The sequence below is a fragment of the Bufo gargarizans genome, chromosome 3 (assembly GCF_014858855.1).
Source record: "Bufo gargarizans isolate SCDJY-AF-19 chromosome 3, ASM1485885v1, whole genome shotgun sequence".
Lineage (NCBI taxonomy): Eukaryota > Metazoa > Chordata > Amphibia > Anura > Bufonidae > Bufo > Bufo gargarizans.
In genome coordinates, this window is record NC_058082.1 from 381,971,336 (window position 1) to 381,997,108 (window position 25,773).

The following is a 25,773-nucleotide window of genomic DNA, read 5'->3' on the forward strand; positions in this document are numbered from 1 at the left end:
CATTGATCACCCCCCTGTAAGGCTCCATTCAGACGTCCGTATGCGTTTTGCGGATCCGATCCATGTATCCGTGGATCCGTAAAAATCATACGGACGTCTGAATGGATCCTTACAGGGGGGTGATCAATGACAGGGGGGTGATTAGGGAGTCTATATGGGGTGATCAGTGGTTCATAAATGGTTAATAAGTGACGGGGGGGGGGGTGTAGTGTAGTGTGGTGTTTGGTGCTACTTTACACAGCTACCTGTGTCCTCTGATGGTCGATCCTAACAAAAGGGACCACCAGAGGACCAGGTAGCAGATATATTAGACGCTGTTATCAAAACAGTGTCTAATATACCTGTTAGGGGTTAAAAAAAATCAGATCTCCAGCTTGCCAGCGAGCGATCGCCGATGGCAGGCTGGAGATCAACTCGCTTACCTTCCGTTCCTGTGTGTGCGCGTTCACAGGAAATCTCGCGTCTCGCGAGATGACGCATATATGCGTGACTGTGCGCAGGGCTGCCATCTCCAGAACGCACATCTGCGTTAGGCGGTCCTGAGGTGGTTAAGTTGTTCCTCTAGCTGTCGGCCTTCAGCTCCCTCTGGGAATCCAATTATGCGGATGTTATTTCGCCTTGATCCGTTTTCCAGATCCTCCAGCTTATTTTGTAATAGTTGATTTTCTGAAGCGAGAGACAGTTTTAGATTTTAGCATGTCCGTGTTGGTTTTCAGTAAACCAACTGTCCTTTCCACATTGAGGACTCGGTCTCGGATCTTTAACAAATCTTCTCTTATTAAAGATATATCACTCTGCACTGACCCCAATTGCTTGGACATCCCTTGCACTACGATACCATTATTTTCCACGGCGCACAGGATTTTATCCAAAACTGAAGGGTCATATTCAGTTCCTATTTGTGCCGAAAGGTTTTCCTCTCCTGCCTCCTGGCCTGCCTCTGTTGATCCATCCTCGGACAGTTCATCAGTTTGGGGAGTTTTAACAGATTTCTTCAGGTTAGCGGAGGATTTTGTTTTAGCTAGGTTCTTTTCGTTTAAGGGGGGCGATTTCAAGAACCTGTCGATTTTATTCTCTGGGGTCTTAGTCCCCAGCTTTGTTCCAGAGGAGTCCACAGACCGTCGCTTGGGGGCCATTCTCTTCCCCTTTCCCCCCCCCCTTTCTTCCCCTTCCCCCCCCCCTTTCTTCCCCTTCTCCTCCTCCTCCCCTCCTCTTCCCCTTTTCCTTCCCCCCTCCCTCCCCCTTAATGCCCCTTTATCCCCCCCTCTCCAGACCTCACATGTGGGTTCAAAGAGGAGAGAAAACCTTGTCACAGCAGGGAAGCTGAAAGAGACAGCAGTAAAGTCACAATTATGGTATTCTCACGTGTGCACGACAGCCAGGTTCCAAGTCCAGGTGCACGCCACAGACTGAGGCAAGAGAGTTGGAGTCAGCAGAGGAGAAAAACGGGGGTCTTCACTGGCCGCCAGCAGCAGGCAGGTGGCAGATAGTCCAGATACCAGGCAAGAAGAGCGAGGCAGACAGAGAAGGGAAACGGGAAGTCCTCGCCAGTCACCAGCAGGGGGGCAGACAGCGCCCAGTCCAGCGCAGCAGCCGAGGTCCGGACACACACTGCAGATCAAAGCAGGAGGACCCAGCCAGAAGGAGACACGCCGGCAACAGGCATCAGCCAGGCACCAAACAGAAGGGAGGGAGCTACAGCAGCTAGGCCAGCAAGAGGCCACAGGAGTTCAGGTGCTCCGCTCCACGGACCACAGGAGGAGGAGGTGAGACACAGCGTCGCGGCACTCGGCATTCAGGGCACTCAGGGCATCAGCTGATCAGTTCGAAGCCGGGAGCATAGAGGGAGGAGGCGGGCGGGGGGAGAAAGCGAGACGTGACGTGTTCACGTCATCACGCCGACCTCAGTCACTATATTAAAGTATTTAGTTTAGTTTAAAGCTAACTGAGAATTTCCAAAGATGATGATTTTATATTCCTACCAGAAACAGCATTTTAATTTTTACTGGGAACAATTTGCTGGACCCTGAAAATGTCCGCCGACAGACTCAGTCTTTGTATAGAGTAATCTCCTATTTACCTAAAATAGGGTTATATATACCTGCACCTTAAAAGACAATAAATACACGCTAAAATAAATATATGTTCCATATGCCTAATACATCGAAAGTAGTAAAACAAAAGCAATGCATTTTTAACATTAATTTATTGATAGAAATTGTCTTTAAACAATAAGGAAAATCCTCTTTATTTTTCAGTTTTTTTCAAAGCATTTCAACCCAACTCCCTAAAATCCCAAGCATTCTGCACACTCATCTCATGCATGTCTGACCCTGAGCACACATTCTACCTACTGAATGCTCACACCATAAAAAAATACAACAAACAAGGAGCATTTTTTATGCCAAAATTATATCTGTTTATAGATATCTGTATATATTTTCTCTTCGGATATATAACTTGAAAGCATGTTCCTACAATAAAACCTCAAGGAATAGTTCCCAAACATGGATCTAAGCCCCTCAAGAGTACAAAGAGTATCCGCTTTTAGAAGTTTAAAGGGTTTCTGTCACCTGAAAAATGGGTATTAAGCTGGCTAACATTAGCAATGTGCTAATGTCAGCTGAACATAACTATATTAGTGCCATCTAACTGCCTGCTGCCATTATTGAGAAAACCAAACTTTTATAATATGCTAATTAGCCTGTAGGAGCAGGGGAGGCGTTGCACCTGCTCCTAAAGGCTCCATTCTCACACCTCTGGCCACTCCCTGCTACACTAGATTGACAGGGCCAGGCAGCGTTCACCTCCTCCTGCCGGCCCGGTGCGCTGGAGAGATCTCGCGCTGTTCAGTATTCGGCGTAGGCACAGTGATAAAGCTGGCAGCCGGCGAGCGCCCTTCACTTACTGCTCTGTATAATGAATGGGACGGTGCAGGTGCTAATTTTACACTGCAGACAGGGCCGGAGGTAGCCAACGCTGCCTGGCCCTGTCAATCTAGTGTAGCAGGTGGGAGAACAGAGCCTCTAGGAGCAGGTGCAATGCCCCCCTACTCCTAGAGGCCAATTAGCATATTATAAAAGTTAGTTTTTCTCAATAACGGCAGGCAGGCAGTGAGATGGCACTAATATAGTTATGTTCAGCTGATATTAGCACATCGCTAATGTTAGCCAGCTTAATACCCATTTTCATGTGACAGAAACCCTTTAAATATCGTGGGGGTATATTTAAGTCAAATTGTGCACAAAAGTTAAAGACTAAACATACTGAATATAAATTTGATCTTGGGATTTGCGTTCTTTTAATGATGGCAGTTCTAATCTTCTGAAAAAGTGAAAAGATGAAAAGAGTCAAGCAGCCACTGCTCTTAGCTATTTACCACTGATATGGCATCTACAGATTGACTGAAAAAACACAAAAGAGCCTAACTGACAAACCCTAAAAACAGTGATGTAGATATACCCAACTTCCTTGAAATGATCCTCCTCTATAAGGATACTATTAATGACAAAAACGTCAAGGAATTTTCAAGAATTTTTGATCAAGAGAACATGAGGACAACTTTCTCTTGTCCTGTGAAGCTAGAAATTGCAAACATAAATTAGTAAATTTAAAGGGGTTCTCTGGGGAAAAATATGAAAACACAGAAAAAACATGTTATAAATAAAATCCTGAATGCCTTTAATCATTTATAATGGCCCATTTTGTCCAGCAGACAAATGAACATGTAATCCATCCTCCTAATGGCCTGTGTGAGAATGCAGTGCAAAGAGCATGAGTCCTATGTAAACTCCGGTCTCTGTCTGCATCAGCACTGTGAAGTACAATATTATGTGCAGATGACAGTTGACATAAGTGTGTATGTGTGCTTCGGAACAGAGCTCACCTCACCTGGTACTCACAAGCTGAAGTAAAGGAATTAAGACCAGATGCACGCTGCTGTGGGGGAAGAGTATCATTAGAAAACAATTCAACTTGTGCGTTAGGTGACTTCATCTCTCTTCTGGGGCACACAGACAGATAAGCGCTTGTCCCAGCTATGATCTGCACATAATTTCATGCTTTACAGTGCTCATACAGGCAGAGAATGGAGCCTGCAAAGGGCTCCTGCTCTATGCTCTGCTTTTTCATACAGGCCATCCTACAGTGTCATTAGGAGGATGGATTCCATTCAGAAATCTGACAGCGGCCATTTTAATTCCTCCACTGATGCCCCCTACACGAAATAATTTAAGGCATTTATTTATACTAACGTTTCTTTTTTTTTTTTTTTTTTTCCTTTCCCAGAGAACCCCTTTAAAAGGTCTAATAAAAGCTTGTCAATAGGTCCCATGCTACGGCTTAGAGATCTCTATACAACACAAGAGGATACCCACAAAGCAATGGATTTAAAAATTGCAAAATTGAGAGGATAAAGAATTCTTATTCAGTGACCAAAGTGGTATGACATTCATATGGCCATATTTGTAAGGATGGAGCATAGCAAGTTCTTTCTTTGTTCCAAAAGGAAATACTACATATGTAAATTTGCACACCCTCCCTTGGGAAACAAAACAATAAAATAAAATAAAAGCTCAATACAAATTTCAATACAATATACTTTTGCAAACATTCTGCCACCAAAAGGTTTCAAAAACTCAGTGCTATCATCATAATTTCAAGAAAATAAAAAATATGACAATTTTCACTAGTGCTAATCAATTAAAGGGGAAGTCTGGCCTTTATTAAGTGATAAGATATCCTCAGTAGGCTTGAGCAAATTGACCTTCGGAACATAGATCTGAAAATTGATTAGTTAAAAAACTTTTATCTTTATTCTGTTTCCGTACAGCATTAACCTGTATTGGCACTGTGGAGCCAAACTTTGTCTCGCCCGAAGTTGCACAAGACTTTGCTACTGTATTCATCTCTGCGTAATTAAAAACAATTTAAAATAGGAATCCAAAGTGGGCTTTGGTACTGGCTGGTATCTCGGTACCAAAGCCCACTTCGGATTCCTATTTTAAATTGTTTTTAAATATGCAGATATGAATTCAGTAGTAATTCACTGAAGTCTCGTGTGAATTCGGGCACAATGAAGTTTGGCTCCACAGAGCCAATACATTTTAATGCTGTACAGAAACAGCATTGACATTAAAGTTTTTTTTTTAACTAATCAACTTCTGATCTACAATTAACTGAAGCCTAACCATTCCTCATGATAGGCCACCACTACCTGACTGGCGAGAGTCTGACAATGGAGTTACACACCAATCAGCTAGTGATAGCGTATCCTAAGGATAAGCTATCACTTAGTAAAGGCCATTCAACCCCTTTAACGATCATCTTACCGGATGACTGACTTATATGTGCAAATACTTAACTTCGAGAATAAATGATCAAATTGTTGGTACTTTTGCATTAGGCGACTTGAAACCGTTGTTTTAGAATTATACATATCCTGCATCTGACTTTTATACAATTTTACCCACTTTTCTGGGTTGGTGTGTATAGTCTGTGCAACAAAACTCAACAACCCTCTTCAGGACAAAGAAAGGCAGCACCCAGAATTCAATTCACATGGTCAATAATGCCACTACCCCCAATAATCTTCACTAGGTATCTTGCAGAAGATATCCCATTTCTGGGTGTGGGAAAAGAACAAAAGACATTCAAGAAAAATAAAGCTTCTTTTAGGAATCTCCAAAGGGGTAAGGCCCGTGCACACCCTGCAAAAAACAAAAACAAGCATTTAGAATACTGTAAAACCAAATGCCTACATTGCCAAAAAGAAGATTGCAAAGATTTCTTAAAATGTTATACACTACATTTAAGTAAACGTTACAACATTTTTAGACCTACAAACATTTAAAGGGATATTCCAACATACATTTATGGATTTTGATTTAAAATGTATGATGTAAGGTGAACATTTTTTTTGGATCCTTACAATCTGAATTACATTGCACTAAACACAGAGGACCCCCTGATGAGCTCCTAGATTACTGAACAATGAATGGTATTTAGAATACAAATATCAAGTGCATGCTCTATTAAGACATGTGTATGGGGTAGCTGGGAGGGACAGCCAAACAAATGTTCGGTGGACAGATATTGAATGTTTTTGTCTGCCTATAGGTTGCTGTTCTCTATTCATGATCAGCTATCATACAAACAAACAAACATTTACATACTTAAAGTGGTATTCCCATCTGAGACAATGGAGACATATCGCCAGAATATGCCCCCATTGTATGCTAGGTGCGGGTCCCACCTCTGGAACCCACACCTACGCCGAGAACGGAGTGGGGAAGGTGGTGGCTGTAGAAAGCCGGGTTTCAACAGGTCCAGCCACCACCAAGTGCTCTCCCCATAGTACTGAATGGGGGCGCACCACACTTGAACGGCCACCACTCCCAGTCATTTCTATGGGGCCGATGGAAATTTTCGGCAGCTCCATAGAAATGAATGGAGGGCGGCTGCACATGCACAGTGCAGTGGGACCCACACCTATCAGACAACGGGGGCATATCCTAGCGATATGCCCCCATTGTCTGATATGGGAAAAACCCTTTAAATACCTATACATCACAAATTAGAAGGCCGGATTGAGTCAACCTTCATCATCTATGTAACACATAGATTTCAGTATGGCGTCTGGGAAAATCTGTTCTAGAATGAATGCAGTCTGGATAGCAGGCAGATTGTAATTACTGTCATTAGAATCAGGCCTTAGTGATAAACAGTCCTCTTTATATATATTAAAAAAAACAAAAACAACAATCGTATATTCATATGGTGCAGTCAAACTGTGGTTTAGTGCAGTAACATCCTTGAAACTGCAACAAAATGCTGCACAGATCGAAAGTTTTGCTCGGCGTTGGTAAACAAAGGGCGGTCACCATCTGATCACTGTTATCACGGAACACTACATTGGAAAATGCTTCGAATGAATTGATCATGAATGTACTGTAACACAAACGCAATGTCTTGGTTAACCACTTCTAGACCAGGCCATTAACCCCCATTCCTGACTAAGCCTGATTTTATGTGGTAACAACTTTGGAATGCTATTACTTATCTTAGCCATTCTGAAAATGTTTTTGTGATACATTATATTTATGTTAGTGGCGAATTTGCATCGGTATGTTTTACATTTTTTTAAAAATCCAAAAATTTACCCAAAAATATGGACAAAATCACTATTTTAAACTTTTTTAAAGACCAATTCTGATTTCAAGTAACTTTGACAAGCTTACATAAAATACCCATAAATTACCCTACACGCCTAAAGTTATTCAAAACAGATTTTAGAAATGTTAATTCCTTAGGTGTTTCACAAGAATTAAAGCAAAATGGAGGTGAAACTTAAAAATGTCCCTTTGCGGGACAAGCTATAGTTTTTATTGGCATCATTGTGGGGTACATTTGGCTTTCTGGTCGCTTTTCATCTCATTTCATCTCATTTTCTGGGAGATGAGTTTTTCTTCATGTTTTACTACTTTTTGATAATAAAATCACTTTTTATAAAATTTCTACATAGACATATACTAACATCCCTAACATTTTCTTAGGCCAATGTAGATGTTTGAGGGCATGTCTTTTGCAGGACAGACTGTACTTTTTAATCAATACCATTTTGGGTACATAAGACTTTGTGACCTCTTGGTATTATGTTTTTTGGGAGGCGAGGTGCCCAAAAAAATAAGCAAGCTCTTCTGGCTGTTTTTTTTTTATTACAGCGTTCACCTAATGTGGTGAATCAGCGCAGGGCAAAGAAGAGCATCAGAGCATGAAACAGAGGGGTTGTCTGGGTGAAATCCCGGGAATGTCTGGCATCAGAGAGTCCTAAACCTATCAATAACCACTGACCGCTTCTGTTCTACATTTTAACATGCACATAATACACCCAATAATTTAACAATGTGGACAATTTTGCCGATTTTTTTTTTTTTTTTTTTTTTACAGATTTACATATATTTGGGGAGGCAATTTAGTAATAGGATTGTATAAAAAAAAATGACATTGCTTGGCTTCTGCAGCGTCCACAGTTTTGGCAGCACATGAGGAGGAGCGCATCGTTAATGAGGCAATGTGAGGTGGTGACTAGGGTTGTCACAATACCGAAATTTGGACTCCATTTCAAAACCACAGAAAAGCACTGCGATGCTCTATAGCATTCGATACCACGTGAAAGAAACATAATACACCAAAAAAAAGCTGAGTGCAATCCACATTTTACGGAACCTCCGGCCCATAATGGTACAGTCATATTTTGGGGGGGGGGGGAACAATGTGACAAAAAAATGGCGAGTCAATATTTTTTTTTTATGTTACGGCATCCTTCTGCATAGGAAATTTGGACTTTTTAGGAGGTGGAGATACCTAATATGTTTATTTTTTTAATTGGTTTTATATGTAAAATTGGGAAAGGGGGTGATTTACAGTAAACTTTATATTTTGGTGGATTTTTTTTTACTTTTTATTTAATAACTATTGGCCACTTTATGGGGCTAGAACCATTCCCCTATTTACCCTAATAGAGCTCTATTAGGGTGAATAGGATTTTACACTGCTGCTGCCCGAGTCTTTGTGCACACAGAAGCAGAAAGCTTACCATAGCAGCCATGAATGGCTTCAGTAGCGTCCTGGCTGCCATGGTAACTGATTGGAGCCCCGTGATTTCACTGCTGGGGCTCCGATTGAAACCTGCCAATGCCACCAATACAAATACTGAGAAGGTGGGTGGGGCCCTGGGGAAACCAATAAAGATAATACTGAGGAGGGATGGGGGAGGCCACCAGTGAATATAATAAACCCATAAACACAAAAATGCAGGCCTCAATGACAGGGAACGGAGATGCTGCCAAACCCCGTCAATTAACCCCTCAGGTGCTGCGATGCAGTGGGGTTTCCAGTCATTGAGACTGGGTGATAAATATTCATTGTTGGCGCAGTGGCACCCCCCTTTTCAGTGTTATCTTCATAGCTCCTCCCTCCTTCTCCCCGTGCAGGCTGATGAGAACTTGATGCACATAGAGGACAGCGTGCGCTAGGCCTACACAATATATCGCCAAAGCAATCGCAATAAATCGCCATATCGCAATCGCCAATTGGCCAACCCAAAAAGGCTGCAATTGTATTACCATATTTTTCTTTATAAGACAAATTTTTTCCCCACAAAAGTGTGGGGGGGAAATGACAGTGCGTCTTATAAAGCGATGGTTGACTTTCTACGTGGCTGACACGGATGTATCGCCGGCCGCTATGTTGCACAGCGAGGCCGGTGATACATCAGTTACAGTGCGGAGAGGGAGGAGGGGCTGGAGGCAATTCATTATTTTAATGAACAAATGTTCTTCTATTTATCTGTTCTGTACAGTGCTATTAAGAAAATGGCAAGTTTAGTATTTTGTAAAAAGATGTTTTATCTTGAAAACACTGTGCATTTCAGTTCTTAAGTCAAGCATAACTACATTTCAGCATTATCAGTAATTTCTGTGTGCTTTTGTCGTGAAAATCCAAGCAAATAGACCTCTAGCACAATTCCCTTAAAATATTGCATATCGTTATCGCAATTTTTAGTGCCCTAATCGCAATCGCACAAAATTCCCATATCGTGCAGCCCTAGCGTGCGCCATGTTCTTCTCTAAAATAGCAAATCCCGGTATTATATAGATCCAGGTGCAAAGGTATCGATTGGGTATCGAAAGTTTTTATACCCCATGCAACCTTAGTGGTGACTAGTGTTAAGGAAATAGAAGTTGACGAAGTGGAATTCGATCTGAATTTCAGGCAAAAGTCGATACGTCGCAAAGCTGAATTTACTTGCGCTTCATGGTAACAAACAGATTTTTTTCTAAAATGGCTGCTGCACATTACAAAGAGGAAGTAAGAAGCCCGGGGACAAGGGATCACCCATAATGCCATGCAGCCAGCAAATCTGCAGATAGCCAGCCCCTATGATGTCACAGCCCTACGCCATTTTCCAGTGAACTTTGTGTAGGGAGAGATGTTACAGGCACTAGGGACAGTGAATAGGAAAGACTTTATGTACGAAATATTAGTTTTACGCAACAACTTATTGATAGTAGCGATATAATAGATTATTAGGCATTATTCTCACTATTGAGAGAGAGCAGGGTGCCAATTTACCAGTGCAAAGCTTGGATAATAGAAAAGCTATTCACAACTTTCAGCACTAATTACATAGTTACATAGTTAATACGGTTGAAAAAAGACAAACGTCCATCAAGTTCAACCAAAGGACAGGCGGGGACGCGAACCCCAGAAGGAAGTGAGACTCAGATTTCTACACGTTCTCATAAGCATGTTTTTTACTTTTAAGAATTTGTCTAAACCCTATTTGAAACTGTCCACTGTTCCTGCTGTGACCACGTCCTGAGGAAGTCTATTCCACAGATTCACAGTTCTTACAGTAAAGAAGCTTTGACGCTTCTGGAGACTGAACTTTTTCTTCTTCAATCGGAGGCAGGGCCTCCATGTCTTTTGAGCACATTTTACATGGAACAGCTTTTCATCGTATTTTTTTGTATGGCCCATTTATATACTTGTATAGGTTAATCATTTCCCCCCCCCCCCCCCTTAGACGTCTCTTCTTAAGACTAAATAAATTCAATTATTTTAATCTTTCTTCATACACCTTATCATTTTAGTCACTCTCCTCTGTACTTTTCCCAGCTGCAGTGCATCCTTTCTATGTACTGGTGCCCAGAACTGGCCTGCATATTCCAGATTAGGCCGCACCTGCGCTTTGTAAAGTGGTAGTATTACATCCCTGCCCCGCGAGTCCATGCATCGTTTAATGCATGACAATATCCTGTGGCTTTAGAACCAGCTGATTAATATCGTGTGCTGTAATTTTATCTACCATCCACAAGGACACCCAAATCCTTCTCTATAAGTGACTCTCCGAGTGCTACATCACCTAGGACATATAAAGCACAGAGATTATTACTACCAAGATCCATAACTTTACATTTGTCCACATTGGGCATCAACTTGGCAAATGAGGTTCAAATCACTCAGAGTGTTCAAGTCAGCTTGTAGTTTGTGGACATCTTCCATAGACCGTACAGTTCTACAGAGGTTAGTGTCATCTGCAAAAATAGATATGGTGCTATTAATACCGTCCTCAATATCATTAATTAATAAAATAAATAATAAAGGGCCCAGCACTGAACGTTGGGGTACGCCACTTATAACCTGGGACCATTCTGAATAGGAATCATTGACCACAACTCTCTGGACATGGTCCTTCAGCCAGTTTTCAATCCAATTACAAACTATACTTTCCATGCCAATAGACCTTACTTTACTTATTAAGCATCTATGAGGGACAGTATCAAAAGCCTTTGCAAAATCCAAAAACACTACATCCACAGCCGCCCCTCTGTCCAGGCTACTACTCACCTCCTCATAAAAACAAATCAGGTTAGTCTGACAACTTCTGTCCTTGGTAAACCCATGCTGGTTATAACTTATAATATTATTTAGTCACATACTCCTGTATATAGTCCTTTAAGATTCCTTCAAACATTTTTCCCAAAACAGAAGTTAAATTAACTGGTCTATAATTACCTGTGGAGGACCTTAATTTTTGTATGCAACAGGTTCTTGTTCCCAGCTCTATTTTTTTTAAATGTATAGTTATGCCCAGTCTTCTCCCTATTTTCCTTGCTAACCCCAGCCCCCACTAAATCCCCACTGTCCCCTTCTATAACCCACTCTCTATCTACACCACCTACCCCCTTATTAGTATGACCCCCCCCCCCCCCCCAGATCCTAGTTTAAAAGCTCCTCCAGCTGTCTAACCATTTTTCCCCCAGGGCAGTTGCACCCTCCCTATTGAGGTGCAGTCTGTCCCTACTGTAGGGCCTGTAACCGACCGTGAAGTTGGCCCAGTTCTCCATGAACCCAAACCCTTCCTTCCTGCACCAGCTTCTGAGCCACATATTTAACTCCCTAAGCTCCCATTGTCTCTCTAGTGACGCTCGTGGCACTGGTAGTATTTATGAAAACACTGGACTTGAGCTTCTCACCTAGCAACCTAAAATCATTTTTAAGGACCTTCCATCTCCCACCGACTTTGTCATTGGTGCCAATATGTAGCATGACCGCCGGGTCTTCCCCAGCCCCACCCAGCAATCTGCCAATCCGATCCGCAATATGCCGAACCCGAGCACCCGCCAGACAACACACTATTCGGCATTCACGGTCTCAGCGACAGATGACCCTGTCTGTCCGCCTAATAATAGAGTTAATGGGGTTAAAAAACGTTCTAATGCTACTGATTTTACTTTGTTCACATTCTTTTATACATAATTAAATCCATTAATTCTGTTATTGGGGTGAAATTGTGGTCTGATACACCTGATTTGGGGGGGAGGGGGGGTAAGAGAGGTTCACATTCTTTTATGCAAAAGTAAATCTGTTAATCCTTGATTGTCTAATTAGCGTGAAATTGTGGCCTGTGACATTTCAGGGTGTTCCCATTCTTTAATACACAAGTAAATCCGTCAATACTTAATTGGGAAATTGGGTTGAAATTGCGGCCTGATACTACAGATTTTATGGTGCTCAGGTTCTTTTTAACATAAGCAAATCCATTAATCCTTAATTGTGTAATAGTGGTGAAATTGCAGCCTGATACTACAGATTGTGGGTCGTTCATGTTCTTGTATACACTGGCAACCAAAAGGGTAACAATGTTTTGAACATTTGGCTCCATATCTCTCCATCCACTACAGCTTCAAACGTGTGACAACTAGTGCTCGAGTAGAACACCTCGGGTTGCTCGGATGCTCTAACTAGCACAATGGAAGTCAATAGGAAAAGCCGAGCATTAAAGAGGACCTTTCACTACTGTATAAACTAAAAACTAACTAGATCAGTGGGCAGAGCGGCGCCCGGTGTCTGCGCTCCCTCTGACTGATTTTTTGTAGGAGGCGTGTCCCTTGCTGCAGTGCTGGCAAATCGCAGCGCACAGCTCATAGCCTGGCTATGAGCTGTGCGCTGCGATTGGCCAGCAGTGCAGCAAGGGACACGCCTCCTACAAAAAAATCAGTCAGAGGGAGCGCAGACACCAGAGCCTATACCGGGCGAACGGAGCGGCGCCCAGGCATACTAGTCCACTCTGTCCACTGATCTAGTTAGTTTTTAGTTTATACAGTAGTGAAAGGTCCTCTTTAAACCAGGCACCCCCTGCTCTGAAGAAAATCATTATTGGCGAGGACCTACTGCCGAGCTGACCATCTAAAAAAAAATGTGGGCGAGGGCCTGCTACCGAGCTGACCATTTAAAAAAAATTGGGGGCGAGGGCCTGCTGCCGAGCTGACCATTTAAAAAAAATTGTGGGAGAGGGCCTGCTGCTGAGCTAACCATCTAACAATTTAGGGGTGAGGGTCTGCTGCTGAGCTAACCATCTAAAAATTTAGGGGTGAGGGTCTGCTGCTGAGCTAACCCTCTAAAAATTTAGGGGTGAGGGTCTGCTGCTGAGCTAACCCTATAAAACATTAAGGTTGAGGGCCTGCTGGTGACCCTCAAAAACATTATGGGTGAGGGCCTGCTGGTGACCTTCAAAAACATTATGGATGAGGGCCTGCTGGTGACCCTCAAAAACATTATGGGTGAGGGCCCGCTGCTGAGCTGACCCTCTAAAACATTAGGAGTGAGGGCAGTCTGATAAGCATGTTGATATGATGGAGAAGGAGGACGAGAAAAGGGAGATTGAATCTTATACCCTTTTTATTAGTGGAAGGAGTGCATGGGAATACAGTGTATTCAATACACCATAAAAGCAACATTTAGAGTGCCTTTATGATCAGCCGCTTTCCTCTGGAGTAGAAAAGTCAGGGGCAATCCAGGCCTTGTTCATTTTTATAAGAGTCAATTGGTCAGCATTTTCAGTTGACAGGCGGATGCGCTTATCCATTATTATGCCCCAAGCAGCACTAAAAACACGCTCTGACAAAACGCTCACGATGGGGCAGGCCAGCACCTCCAAGGCGTACAGCGCCAGTTTGTGCCACGTGTCCAGCTTGGACACCTAATAGCTGTAAAGCACACAGGGATCACTGAGGATGCCGACACGGTCTGCTACGTACTCCTTGACCATCTTCCAAAAATTTTTCCTCCTTCTGACACTAGGTTGAGCATCAGTTTGAGAGTGCTGACGGGGTGTCATAAAACTGTCCCAGGCCTTGGAGAGTGTTGCCCTGCCTCTGTTGGAACTGCTGTGTGTTTCCCGCGTCTACCCTCCTCAGTTGACCAAGGAACTACGTACTCTGCAGCCAGCGTTGTCAGATGGAAATTTTTGGAGCAATTTTTTCACAAGGACCTTCTGGTATTGCACCATTTTGCTCATTCTCTACACCACAGGAATTAAAGATGAGAAGTACTCTTTGTAGCGGGGGGTCGAAAAGGGTGAACAACCAGTAATCGGTGTTGGCCAAAATGCGTACAACGTGAGGGTCATGAGAAAGGCAGCCTAACAAAGCCAGCCATGTGTGCCAGAGTCCCAACAGACTCTTCCTCCTCTTCTACCCATCCGCGCTGAACAGATGGAATAAAACTTCCATGGATACTACCCTCTGTAGCAGAGGAAACTGTCTCCTTCTCCTCCTCATCACGCATTTGGCGCTTAAAAGATGAAATAAGGTTGGTCTGGCTATCACCCTGTATAGACACAGCGTTTGAGTAGACACAGAAGCAGGATGGTTACTCTGATAATAGCGTTATCGCCACTCATCATCTGTGTTGATTCCTCAAAGTTGCGTAAAACCTCACAGAGGTCAGACATCAATGCCCACTCGTCACTAGTGAAAAGCGGAAGCTGACTGGAAAGGTGACTATGTTGCAGATCGTATTCCACTACTGCTCACAAAGCCTGGTCAACATGTGGAATGTTGAGTTCCAGGGCGTGCTCACGTCGCACAACAGTTGGTGAGCTGGCAATTGCAAGCGCTGCTGCAGCTTTGCCAGACAGGCGGAAGCTGTTGATGACTTGCAGAAATGGGCACACATGCGGCGGACCAGTAGCTCAGGAAAATTGGGGTAGGTTTTGAGAAACTGCTGAAGCACTAGGTTGAACACGTGGGCTAGGCAGGGTATGTGTGCGAGCTTGCCGAGCTCCAAAGCCGCCACCAAGTTACGGCCATTATCAGACACAACTATGCCTGGTTGTAGGTTGAGTAGGTTCAGTCTTGTCCCTTATCCCCTGCCACAGCTCTACGGCGGTGTTCTGTTTGTCACCTAAGCAGATCAGTTTAAGTATGGCCTAATGCCGCTTCCCCACTGCAGTGCTACACTGCTTCCAGCTACTGACTGATGACTGACTGGTGCTGAAAGATGATTATTCAGAGGTGAAAGTGGAGGAGGCGGAGAAGGGGGGGGGGTTGCAGCCACTAACGTAGGTGGCAGCGGAAACCCTGATGGATGTAGGGCCCACAATCCTTTGCATCGGTAGCACCTGTGCCATCCTAGGATACGACTCGCTCCAGGCCTCCACAATGTTTAACGAGTGCGCCGTCAGGGAAATGTAGTGTCCCTGGCCAAAAACACTTGTCCATGTGTCAGTCGTTAAGTGGAACTTGCCAATAACTGCGATGGTCAGGGCACGGGTGATGTTACGGAACACATGATGGTGTAAGGCTGGGACTGCACACACCGTGAATATTGGCGGCTGGGGACAGAGTACCGCGGGACAGCCGCCGGAAGCATCAGTGTCCACAAGCCTAAATGGCAACATTTCCAGGGCCAACAATTTGGAAAGGTGCGCATTTAGTGCTATGGTCTGTGGGTGGGTGGCTGGGTATTTACGCTTCCGTTCAAAGGCCTGGGGTATAGACATCTGTACGCTGCGCTGGGGACACAGAAGTGGATGTGCTAGCTGATGGAGCTTGCGAAGGTCCAGGTGCATGGCGGGAGGAATCTGGGCCTGCGTCTTGGACAGGATACTGGCCAGCACATAACACAGGGGAAAAGGAGGCAGGGGTGTGATCCGCAGACACTGGTTGTGGACCCAGGCGTTAAGCCCACCTATTAGGGTGCTTTGATGCCATATGGCAAAGCATGCTGGTGAGGTTGCTAGTTTTCACGTCCCTGCTCATTTTGGTACGGCACAGGTTGCAAATGACAATTCTTTTATCGTCCGCACTTTCCTCAAAAAAGCACCAGACTGCGGAACACCTACCCCTTGGCAAGGGAGATTGCCGCAAGGGGGTGCTCCGGGGAACAGTCCTTGCTCAGCTTGCCACCTTCCCAGGTTGGGTCAGTGACCTCATCGTCCAGCACCACCTCCTCCACTTCCTCACTCTGGTCATCCTCCTGACTTGTAGACCTAACAACCTCAGTTATTGACAACTGTGTCTCGTCCTCATCATGAAACTCCTGAGACACTAATTGCGGTTGACTTATTGGCAACTGTGTCTCATCATCATCATCATCATCCACCTCGTGAAACACTAATTGCTGTTCCCCACCATCATCTTCTGACTGTGGATGCTCCAGAGTTTGGGAATCAGGGCGCAAGATCTCCTCATGTCGCTCTTCAAGCGGGCTTGAGCGGGTCTTTTGACCCTCCATGGTGGGTGGAAGGAGTACCTGGGTGGGGATTCTGTTGACCAGACTCTTCGCTACCAAGACTGGACTTTGTGGAAGACACGGTGGTGTTAACCGACTTGAAGCATCTGCTGCAATCCAACCGACTCCGACCAACTGGTCGCACTAGTCTGGCTTTGAGAGCGGTGTCCTATGCCTCCCTGCAAACTCGGACATGAAGCTAGATATCGTGTGTTTCTTGTGCTCTGTCGGCAGGCACAGTTTCACCGCGCTGAGGGCCACAGCCTCTGCGTGCACCATCAGCAGCACGGCCACTTCCCCGTTCCTTACTGCTCGCCTTGCGCATATTAAATGGTATATATGCTTGCAAGTATGTCATACGTACAGTAGCGCAGGTTTTGTAAGTTTATGCGCAAATAAAGTAGACAGAATGTCATAGATATTTTTAGGATGCGCACGCGTTAAAACAGGAGGTATAGCGCAAGTAATGTCTCTGTCACCACCACTAATAAAAAAAAATAATTATTACACTAAATTAACGTCACTGATATTTAGGATGCACAAACGTTATACAGGAGGTATAGTGCAAGTAATGTCGCGGTCACCAGCGGCGCAAATGTTATACAGGAGATGTAGCGCAGGTAATGTCGCTGCCACCAGCAGCAAAAAAAATTAGACTGAATGTCACTGATATTTCGGATGCGCCAACGTTATACTGGAGATGTAGAGCAGGTAATGTAACTGTCCGCAGCGGACACAGTCTACGGAAAAAGTATACTGGATGTTAGGGATCGACCGATATTGATTTTTTAGGGCCGATACCGATAATTTGTGAACTTTCAGGCCGATAATTTATACCGATATTCTGGGAATTTTTATTTTTGAAAAATAAATAAAAAATTCCCATAAATCTGCTGAAAATTTATGTTTATTGTTAATGTGCAGTTTTTTTTTTGTAAATCTTTCTATTTCATTTATACTTAATATTTTGGTGTTTTTTTTTTTACTAACTTTTAGCCCCCTTAGGGACTACAACCATTGTCCTATTCACCCTGATAAAGATCTATTCACCCTGATAGAGATCTATCAGGGTGAATAGGAGCTCACACGTCCCTGCTGCTCTGTGCTTTGTGCACACAGCAGCATGGAGCTTACCATGGCAGCCAGGGCTTCAATAGCGTCCTGGCTGCCATGGTAACCGATCGGAGCCCCAGCATTACACTGGGGCTCCGTGCCACAATTATAAATTTGTTTCATCCTTAACCTAACACTTTTGTCTAGAAAAGCCACCCCAGTTTTCCTACTCCACCCTCCTGCTGGAGTGATACTGCAACTTTAATGTGAGGAGCATGGGTGCGGACACACGCAGGTGAAACTCACACCTCCCTTCTGGCCGCCGAGCTACCGCCCGCACCACAATGGAATCGATGCTGCCTTAGCTGCAGGTTCCCCGTACTCTGCTGCTCCGATACCGGATGCCATGAGGGGGAATTGCTGCCCAGCTGACTTTGACTCCGGAGAGTCTGTCTTCCTTGCCCCCTCCTATCTCCCTGCAACTAGGAGCCGGTCTAAGGTCTGGCCAGACAGGAGCTCGAATGGACCTTTTTTTTGTCAGCTGCTGGAGCAAGAGTGACTAACACAAGGAACACAGAGACTGCCAAGTAATCAGCTCCAAACGTGAGTACCGGACGGCTGCCCCCCCCATCCCCCTGCAGGACAGGGGGTACTTTGGGGAAGAGCCGAGGCGGCAGGGGTAGGACAAGTTGTTGTTGACGGGAACAGGGGGAAAATATTAGGCGTTAAGTGGAAAAGCCAGCTTCTGGATTGTGTATAGCCCCCCGAGTTGCCCCCTCTCTCCCCTCCTCTGCTCTGAACAGTTGGACTAAGGCCCTGAAGCTGTAGGGGACGGCTGCTGGAATATAAACAAAATAACTGGCTTTTTTAACTATGGTGTATAAAGTAAAGGCTTAAACACACTGAACAGAGCAGACTGCGCTAATTGAAGGGAGGTCTGGTGGAGTGAGTCCCATTGATAAGAGGAGAAGCGGCATGGTGGAATCGGCCTATAAAAAGATTAAGACGGGATGGGTTTAAAATTGATATGCAGGGAATGTAATAACCTAACTAACTGTGTCTGCAAAGAGAAAAAAAAAATAAAGTATAAACTGACACGCTATACCACAGTAACTGGTCTGGAGCACAGAGCTATATTAATTGGCTGTGTGCCTGAATTGAACTAACTACACTACCGTGGCGAACAAACTGTTTGAGTTAACTGGCCGCTTGTTATATACAGTCGTGGCCAAAAGTTTTGAGAATGACACAAATATTAGTTTTCACAAAGTTTGCTGCCAAACTGCTTTTAGATCTTTGTTTCAGTTGTTTCTGTGATATAGTGAAATATAATTAGACGCACTTCATACGTTTCAAAGGCTTTTATCGACAATTACATGACATTTATGCAAAAAGTCAGTATTTGCAGTGTTGGCCCTTCTTTTTCAGGACCTCTGCAATTCGACTGGGCATGCTCTCAATCAACTTCTGGGCCAATTCCTGACTGAAAGCAACCCATTCTTTCATAATCACTTCTTGGAGTTTGTTAGAATTAGTGGGTTTTTGTTTGTCCACCCGCCTCTCGAGGATTGACCACAAGTTCTCAATGGGATTAAAATCTGGGGAGTTTCCAGACCATGGACCCAAAATGTCAACGTTTTGGTCCCCGAGCCACTTAGTTATCACTTTTGCCTTATGGCACGGTGCTCCAACGTGCTGGAAAATGCATTGTTCTTCACCATACTGTTGTTGGATTGTTGGAAGAAGTTGCTGTTGGAGGGTGTTTTGGTACCATTCTATATTCATGGCTGTGTTTTTGAGCAAAATTGTGAGTGAGCCCACTCCCTTGGATGAGAAGCAACCCCACACATGAATGGTCTCAGGATGCTTTACTGTTAGCATGACAGAACTGATGGTAGCGCTCACCTTTTCTTCTGCGGACAAGCCCTTTTCCTGATGCCCCAAATAATCGGAAAGAGGCTTTATCAGAGAATATGACTTTGCCCCAGTCCTCAGCAGTCCATTCACTATATTTTCTGCAGAAGATCAATCTGTCCCTGATGTTTTTTTTGGAGAGAAGTGGCTTCTTTGCTGCCCTTCTTGACACCAGGCCATCTTCCAAAAGTCTTTGCCTCACTGTGGCACACCTGCCTGCTGCCATTTCTGAGCAAGCTCTGAACTGGTGGCACTCCGATCCCGCAGCTGAATCCTTTTTAGGAGACTATCCTGGCGCTTGCTGGACTTTCTTGGACGGCCCGAAGTCTTCTTAACAAGAATTGAACCTATTTACTTGAAGTTCTTGATGATCCTATAAATTGGTGATTGAGGGGCAATCTTAGTAGCCACAATATCCTTGCCTGTGAAGCCATTTTTATGCAATGCAATGATGGCTGCACGCGTTTCTATGCAGGTCACCATGGTTAACAATGGAAGAACAATGATTTCAAGCATCACCCTCCTTTTAACAGGTCAAGTCTGCCATTTTAACCCAATCAGCCTGACATAATGATCTCCAGCCTTGTGCTCGTCAACATTCTCAGCTGAGTTAACAAGACGATTACTGAAATGATCTCAGCAGGTCCTTTAATGACAGCAATGAAATGCAGTGGAAAGTTTTTTTGGGGATTAAGTTAATTTTCATGGCAAAGGAGGACTATGCAATTCATCTGATCACTCTTCATAACATTCTGGAGTATATGCAAATTGCCATTATAAAAACTTAAGCAGCAACTTTTCCAATTTTCAATATTTATGTAATTCTCTAAACTTTTGGCCACGGCTGTAGCTGTAAAAGCTGTTGCGTCCTATTGTCTCTGACGACATTTTTTGCTGTAGGTTAATAGAGCTAACCATATTAATGGACTAGCGATATCAGAATACCACCATATGAATAGGAACCCGAATCTACTTGCGCCAATTACAATAATTATATATTAAAGGGGTTGTCCGAGTTATGAAAAAATAATAATACAGCACTGAAAATCTGATGGGCAGCAGTATATATCTAAGCTAACCAAGTTTTATGATAAATCGAAAAAATAATCTAATCCCGATAATCGGCAAATGCGATATGGCGATTTGGCCGACCCGAAAATGCCGTGATTATATATAAAGGGGCCCCGCGCACATAACTGCCTTTGCGTGTAAAGTATTTTACTAGTGTGTGTGTGAAACAATCTCTCTCCTATTGATAACAGGTCCGGCCTCTGTACTCACTGTCACTATGAATGCAATGCACTGCAGCGAACGGCAGCGAGCTGGCCGGCCGGCGCGTGACTGACGTCACTTAGTAACGCTCCTGCTTCCTGAAGTGGGAGGAGCGTTACTAAGTGACGCTTGCTGCAGTGCATTGCATTCATAGTGAGGCCGGACCTGTTATCAATAGGAGAGAGATTGTTTCACACACACACACACACACACACACTAGTAAAATACTTTACACGCAAAGCCAGTTATGTGCGCAGTTTAGGACACATGAGGGGACACATAGGGCCATGAGGGGGACCAGCATAAGATGCTATATGTCTTATGCTGGCCCCCCCTCATGGCCCTATGTGTCATAGCACACATCCCCTATAACAGTGCCATCCACAGGTCCCCCATAAGCGTCCTCCACAGATCCCCCATAACAGCGTCCTCCACAGATCCCCCATAACAGCGCCCTCCACAGATCCCCCATAACAGCGCCATCCACAGATCCCCCATAACAGCGCCCTCCACAGATCCCCCATAACAGCGCCCTCCACAGATCCCCCATATAACAGCGTCCTCCACAGATCCCCCCACAACACAGCACCCTCCACAGATCTTTTCTGTTTACATGCAATAAAGACAATCTCTGCCCCTCCCCCTGCTTTGCTAACGGAGTGGCTACAAGAGCTGCCCCCAGTGACATGTCTGCCTGCTGGAAGACTCAGCAGCATGTTGTATGTGTAGGACTACAAGTCCCAGCTGTATAATGACACTGCTAAGGGAGTGGATACAAGAGCTGCCCTGAGTGTTGTGAGAATCAACAGCAACTTGTAAGTGTAGAACTACAAGTCCCACCTGTATAATGACACTGCTAATACACACAGGATCTCTCTAGTCTGTCAGATCCTGTGCCCAGAATTGTCACTGCTGCAGCTAGCCAATATGTGCAGCTGAAGGGGTTAAGAATCCTAGGAGAGAGAGCAGACGTGAAGGGGGGCGTGGCCAGCACAGTGACGTCTCGTTTACAGGCTTGTAAACAACCTTTATCAGAACAGGGAGAGAAGCTGACATCACAGGTCATGTGACCCTCAGTCAAATCTGAGAAACTAGCCACTGGAGATAAAGTGAGTTAAATGGAAAGCAGTTACATTTGCTTAGTTAGGAACATAGCCATCAGATTTACTACACTAACTTGAAACAATGCTAACTGGTCTGATTGTTGAAGTGTGTTGTATGTATTGAATAGACTGTCAGCATGACCGATATATATATTGCCTCCCCCTCCCGCTTGCATGGGTAGCCCAATATATGAAGAAAGAGTGGCCTGCTTTAAGCAGAGCAATACACCTTCTAATACATAATTGTATTGGGTCATGGACAGCCGGCTAAAAGCGCGGGGCACCTGCATCTAGGTAAGAGGACGCAAACATAAAAAATAAATTTAAAAAACGGTCCCATGGTAAAATGCTGAATATTTTTACTGCAAGTTAGGCTATTGGGGCACTAATTGTTGGGACGCTAGGAGGAATTCAATGCTCAGCCGTCTCACTGTTTGACAGCTCTTGATCTGGGCAGCTACGTAAGGATAAGATGGCCAGACAGGTGGTTGGGGGAAATGGGCGGGGACAACTGGAATTAAACACCTCAATTTCCCCAGGGCTCAAAAAAACAAAGGACTAAGCAACAACTTTTGACCAATATGAGAATTCTGAGGACCACTAACTAATTAACATTGTAACATAGATATCAAAGTAATTAAAACTGTGATAGATACACAAGGTTGTTACGTTTTTATAGACTGCATACTGGAAGGAAAAACATGGCTGATAGCAAATCTATATACCGCCACCTTTTAAAACAGATGTTCTGCAAAAAATTCACGATCTTGCAATCAATGAGGGGGATAAACCACTTTTGGTAATAGCAGATTTTAACAATCTAATGGATGGTAATATAGATAGATGTAGGATAGGTAATATACAGGGAAGTGGTATGGACACCAAGTTAAAAACTATCACAGAAAAGTTGAGATGGACTGATATTTGGAGGGTAATGCACCGGAAGTTAAAGAAATACTCATGTCTTTCAAAAACACATAGGAGCCTATCACGGATTGATTTAGTTTTCACTAACAATAAAAGTACACTGGATATTGAACGAGTTAGGTACGGTCAACGCGGAATCTCGGATCATAACCCTATAAATATAAAAAGGGAAGTGAAAAAAAAAAAAAAAGGGGCATGAATATAAATGTAGGGTGGATAAATATAATGGGCATACACGATAAGGTTTTGGAAGAGATTAGGGAGTATTTTGAGATAAATGAGGGATCAGCGGCAAATAACATGGTCTGGGAGGCTGCAAAGGGATTATTAGAGGGATTATCACAAAATACACGTTATTACATAAGAAAAGCCTAAGGAAGAATCTATTAGCGTTAGAACAAGAGACGGAAAGGCATGAAAAAAAAATATGTTGAAAATCCCGTAGAAGCAAACTACAAAGAATGGATGGATGGATAGAGTCACTAAAATGGAAGATGAAAGGTTTCTGCAGTCTGAACAACAAAAATTTAATTATGTGAGGGATAATTACATCTACGCACATATACCAGGTAAAAAATTAATGGCCCTGGTGGCAGCACAGACAACTAAAAATAACTATATTCACTGCTTAGTAGACAAATTAGGACATAAAACTACTGAACAAATGGCTAAAATAGAACTACTTAAGGAATATTTTGAGGATATATATATATATAGCAGTAAAATAAAAGAAAAATATGGCGCAAATACAATATTTTTGGGATAAAATTACTATTACTACTATAACTCCAGAACAAAGGGAAAGTTTGGAAACCCCAATTGACCCTGAAGAAGTGGATAAAATACTATCAACGATAACCAAGAATAAGATGCCAGGCATAGACGGTATCCCGTTTGAAGTGTATGCCCAATATAGAGAAATAATGATTCCAAAACTATTAAAATATGTGGACAGCATCGAGAGAGTCAGGTAAATTGCCGGACTCCTTGAGGGAAGCCTTAATTACACTCATTTTATAGCCCGGGAAAGATCCAATATTAACAGATTTATATCAACCTATCTCACTGATCAATACAGATAATAAAATACTGGCAAAGATTCTGGCAGCTAGGTTTGGGGGGGGGGGGGGTAATGTCAGGGCTTGTGCATGAGGACCAGGCGGCATTCATGTCGGGCAAAACTACAACTGAAAATATTATGGGGTATTTTGTAAATACCCAAGTGGATCCGAACTATAGACGCCTCAAAAGCTTTCGATATTATAGAATGGCCCTTTTTAATGGCAACCCTGAAGAAAATGGGATTTGGTGATATATTTGTCTCTTGGGTTAAGCTACTATATACTGATACACTGCTCAAAAAAATAAAGGGAACACAAAAATAACACATCCTAGATCTGAATTAATCAATGTTCTTCTGAAATACTTTGTTCTTTACATAGTTGAATGTGCTGACAACAAAATCACACAAAAATTAAAAATTAGAAATGTAATTTTTCAACCCATGGAGGTCTGGATTTGGAGTCACACTCAAAATTAAAGTGGAAAAACACACTACAGGCTGATCCAGCTTTGATGTAATGTCCTTAAAACAAGTCAAAATGAGGCTCAGTAGTGTGTGTGGCCTCCACGTGCCTGTATGGCCCTCCCTACAACGCCTGTGCATGCTCCTGATGATGTGGCGGACGGTCTCCTGAGGGATCTCCTCCCAGACCTGGACTAAAGCATCTGCCAACTCCTGGACAGTCTGTGGTGCAACGTGATGTTGGTGGATAGAGCGAGACATTATGTCCCAGATGTGCTCAATTGGATTCAGGTCTGGGGAACGGGCGGGCCAGTCTATAGCATCAATGCCTTCGTCTTGCAGGAACTGCTGACACACTCCAGCCACATGAGGTCTAGCATTGTCTTGCATTAGGAGGAACCCAGGGCCAACCGCACCAGCATATGGTCTCACAAGGGGTCTGAGGATCTCATCTCGGTACCTAATGGCAGTCAGGCTACCTCTGGCGAGCACATGGAGGGCTGTGCGGCCCTCCAAAGAAATGCCACCCCACACCATTACTGACCCAATGCCAAACCGGTCATGCTGGAGGATGTTGCAGGCAGCAGAACGTTCTCCACGGCGTCTCCAGACTCTGCCACGTCTGTCACATGTGCTCAGTGTGAACCTGCTTTCATCTGTGAAGAGCACAGGGCGCCAGTGGCGAATTTGCCAATCTTGGTGTTCTCTGGCAAATACCAAACGTCCTGCACGGTGTTGGGCTTTAAGCTCAACCCCCACCTGTGGACGTCGAGCCCTCATATCACCCTAATGGAGTCTGTTTCTGACCATTTGAGCAGACACATGCACATTTGTGGCCTGCTGGAGGTCATTTCGCAGGGCTCTGGCAGTGCTCCTCCTGTTTCTCCTTGCACAAAGGCGGAGGTAGCGGTCCTGATGCTGGGTTGTTGCCCTCCTACGGCCTCCTCCACGTCTCCTGGTAGCGTCTCCATGCTCTGGACACTATACTGACAGACACAGCAAACCTTCTTGCCACAGCTCGCATTGATGTGCCATCCTGGATAAGCTGCACTACCTGAGCCACTTGTGTGGGTTCGAGACTCCGTCTCATGCTACCACTAGAGTGAAAGCACCGCCAGCATTCAAAAGTTACCAAAACATCAGCCAGGAAGCATAGGAATTGAGAAGTGGTCTGTGGTCACCACCTGCAGAACCACTCCTTTATTGGGGGCGTCTTGCTAATTGCCTACAATTTCCACCTGTTGTCTATTCCATTTGCACAACAGCATGTGAAATTGATTGTCACTCAGTATTGCTTCCTAAGTGGACAGTTTGATTTCACAGAAGTGTGAATGACTTGGAGTTACATTGTGTTGTTTAAGTGTTCCCTTTATTTTTTTTTGAGCAGTGTATATCGTC

At 44.0% G+C, this 25,773-nt stretch overlaps 1 protein-coding gene across 1 annotated transcript in view; it reads right to left on the reverse strand.

The window, feature by feature from the left end:
- Positions 1-5,024: 5,024 nt before the first annotated feature.
- Positions 5,025-25,773, reverse strand: part of ILRUN (inflammation and lipid regulator with UBA-like and NBR1-like domains) — a 355,318-nt gene continuing 334,569 nt past the window's right edge. The window contains exon 5 of the mRNA XM_044288169.1: positions 5,025-5,708. Coding sequence (XP_044144104.1) covers positions 5,673-5,708 — 36 coding nt within the window. The 3' untranslated portion in view covers positions 5,025-5,672. The remainder of the gene's footprint in view (positions 5,709-25,773) is intronic.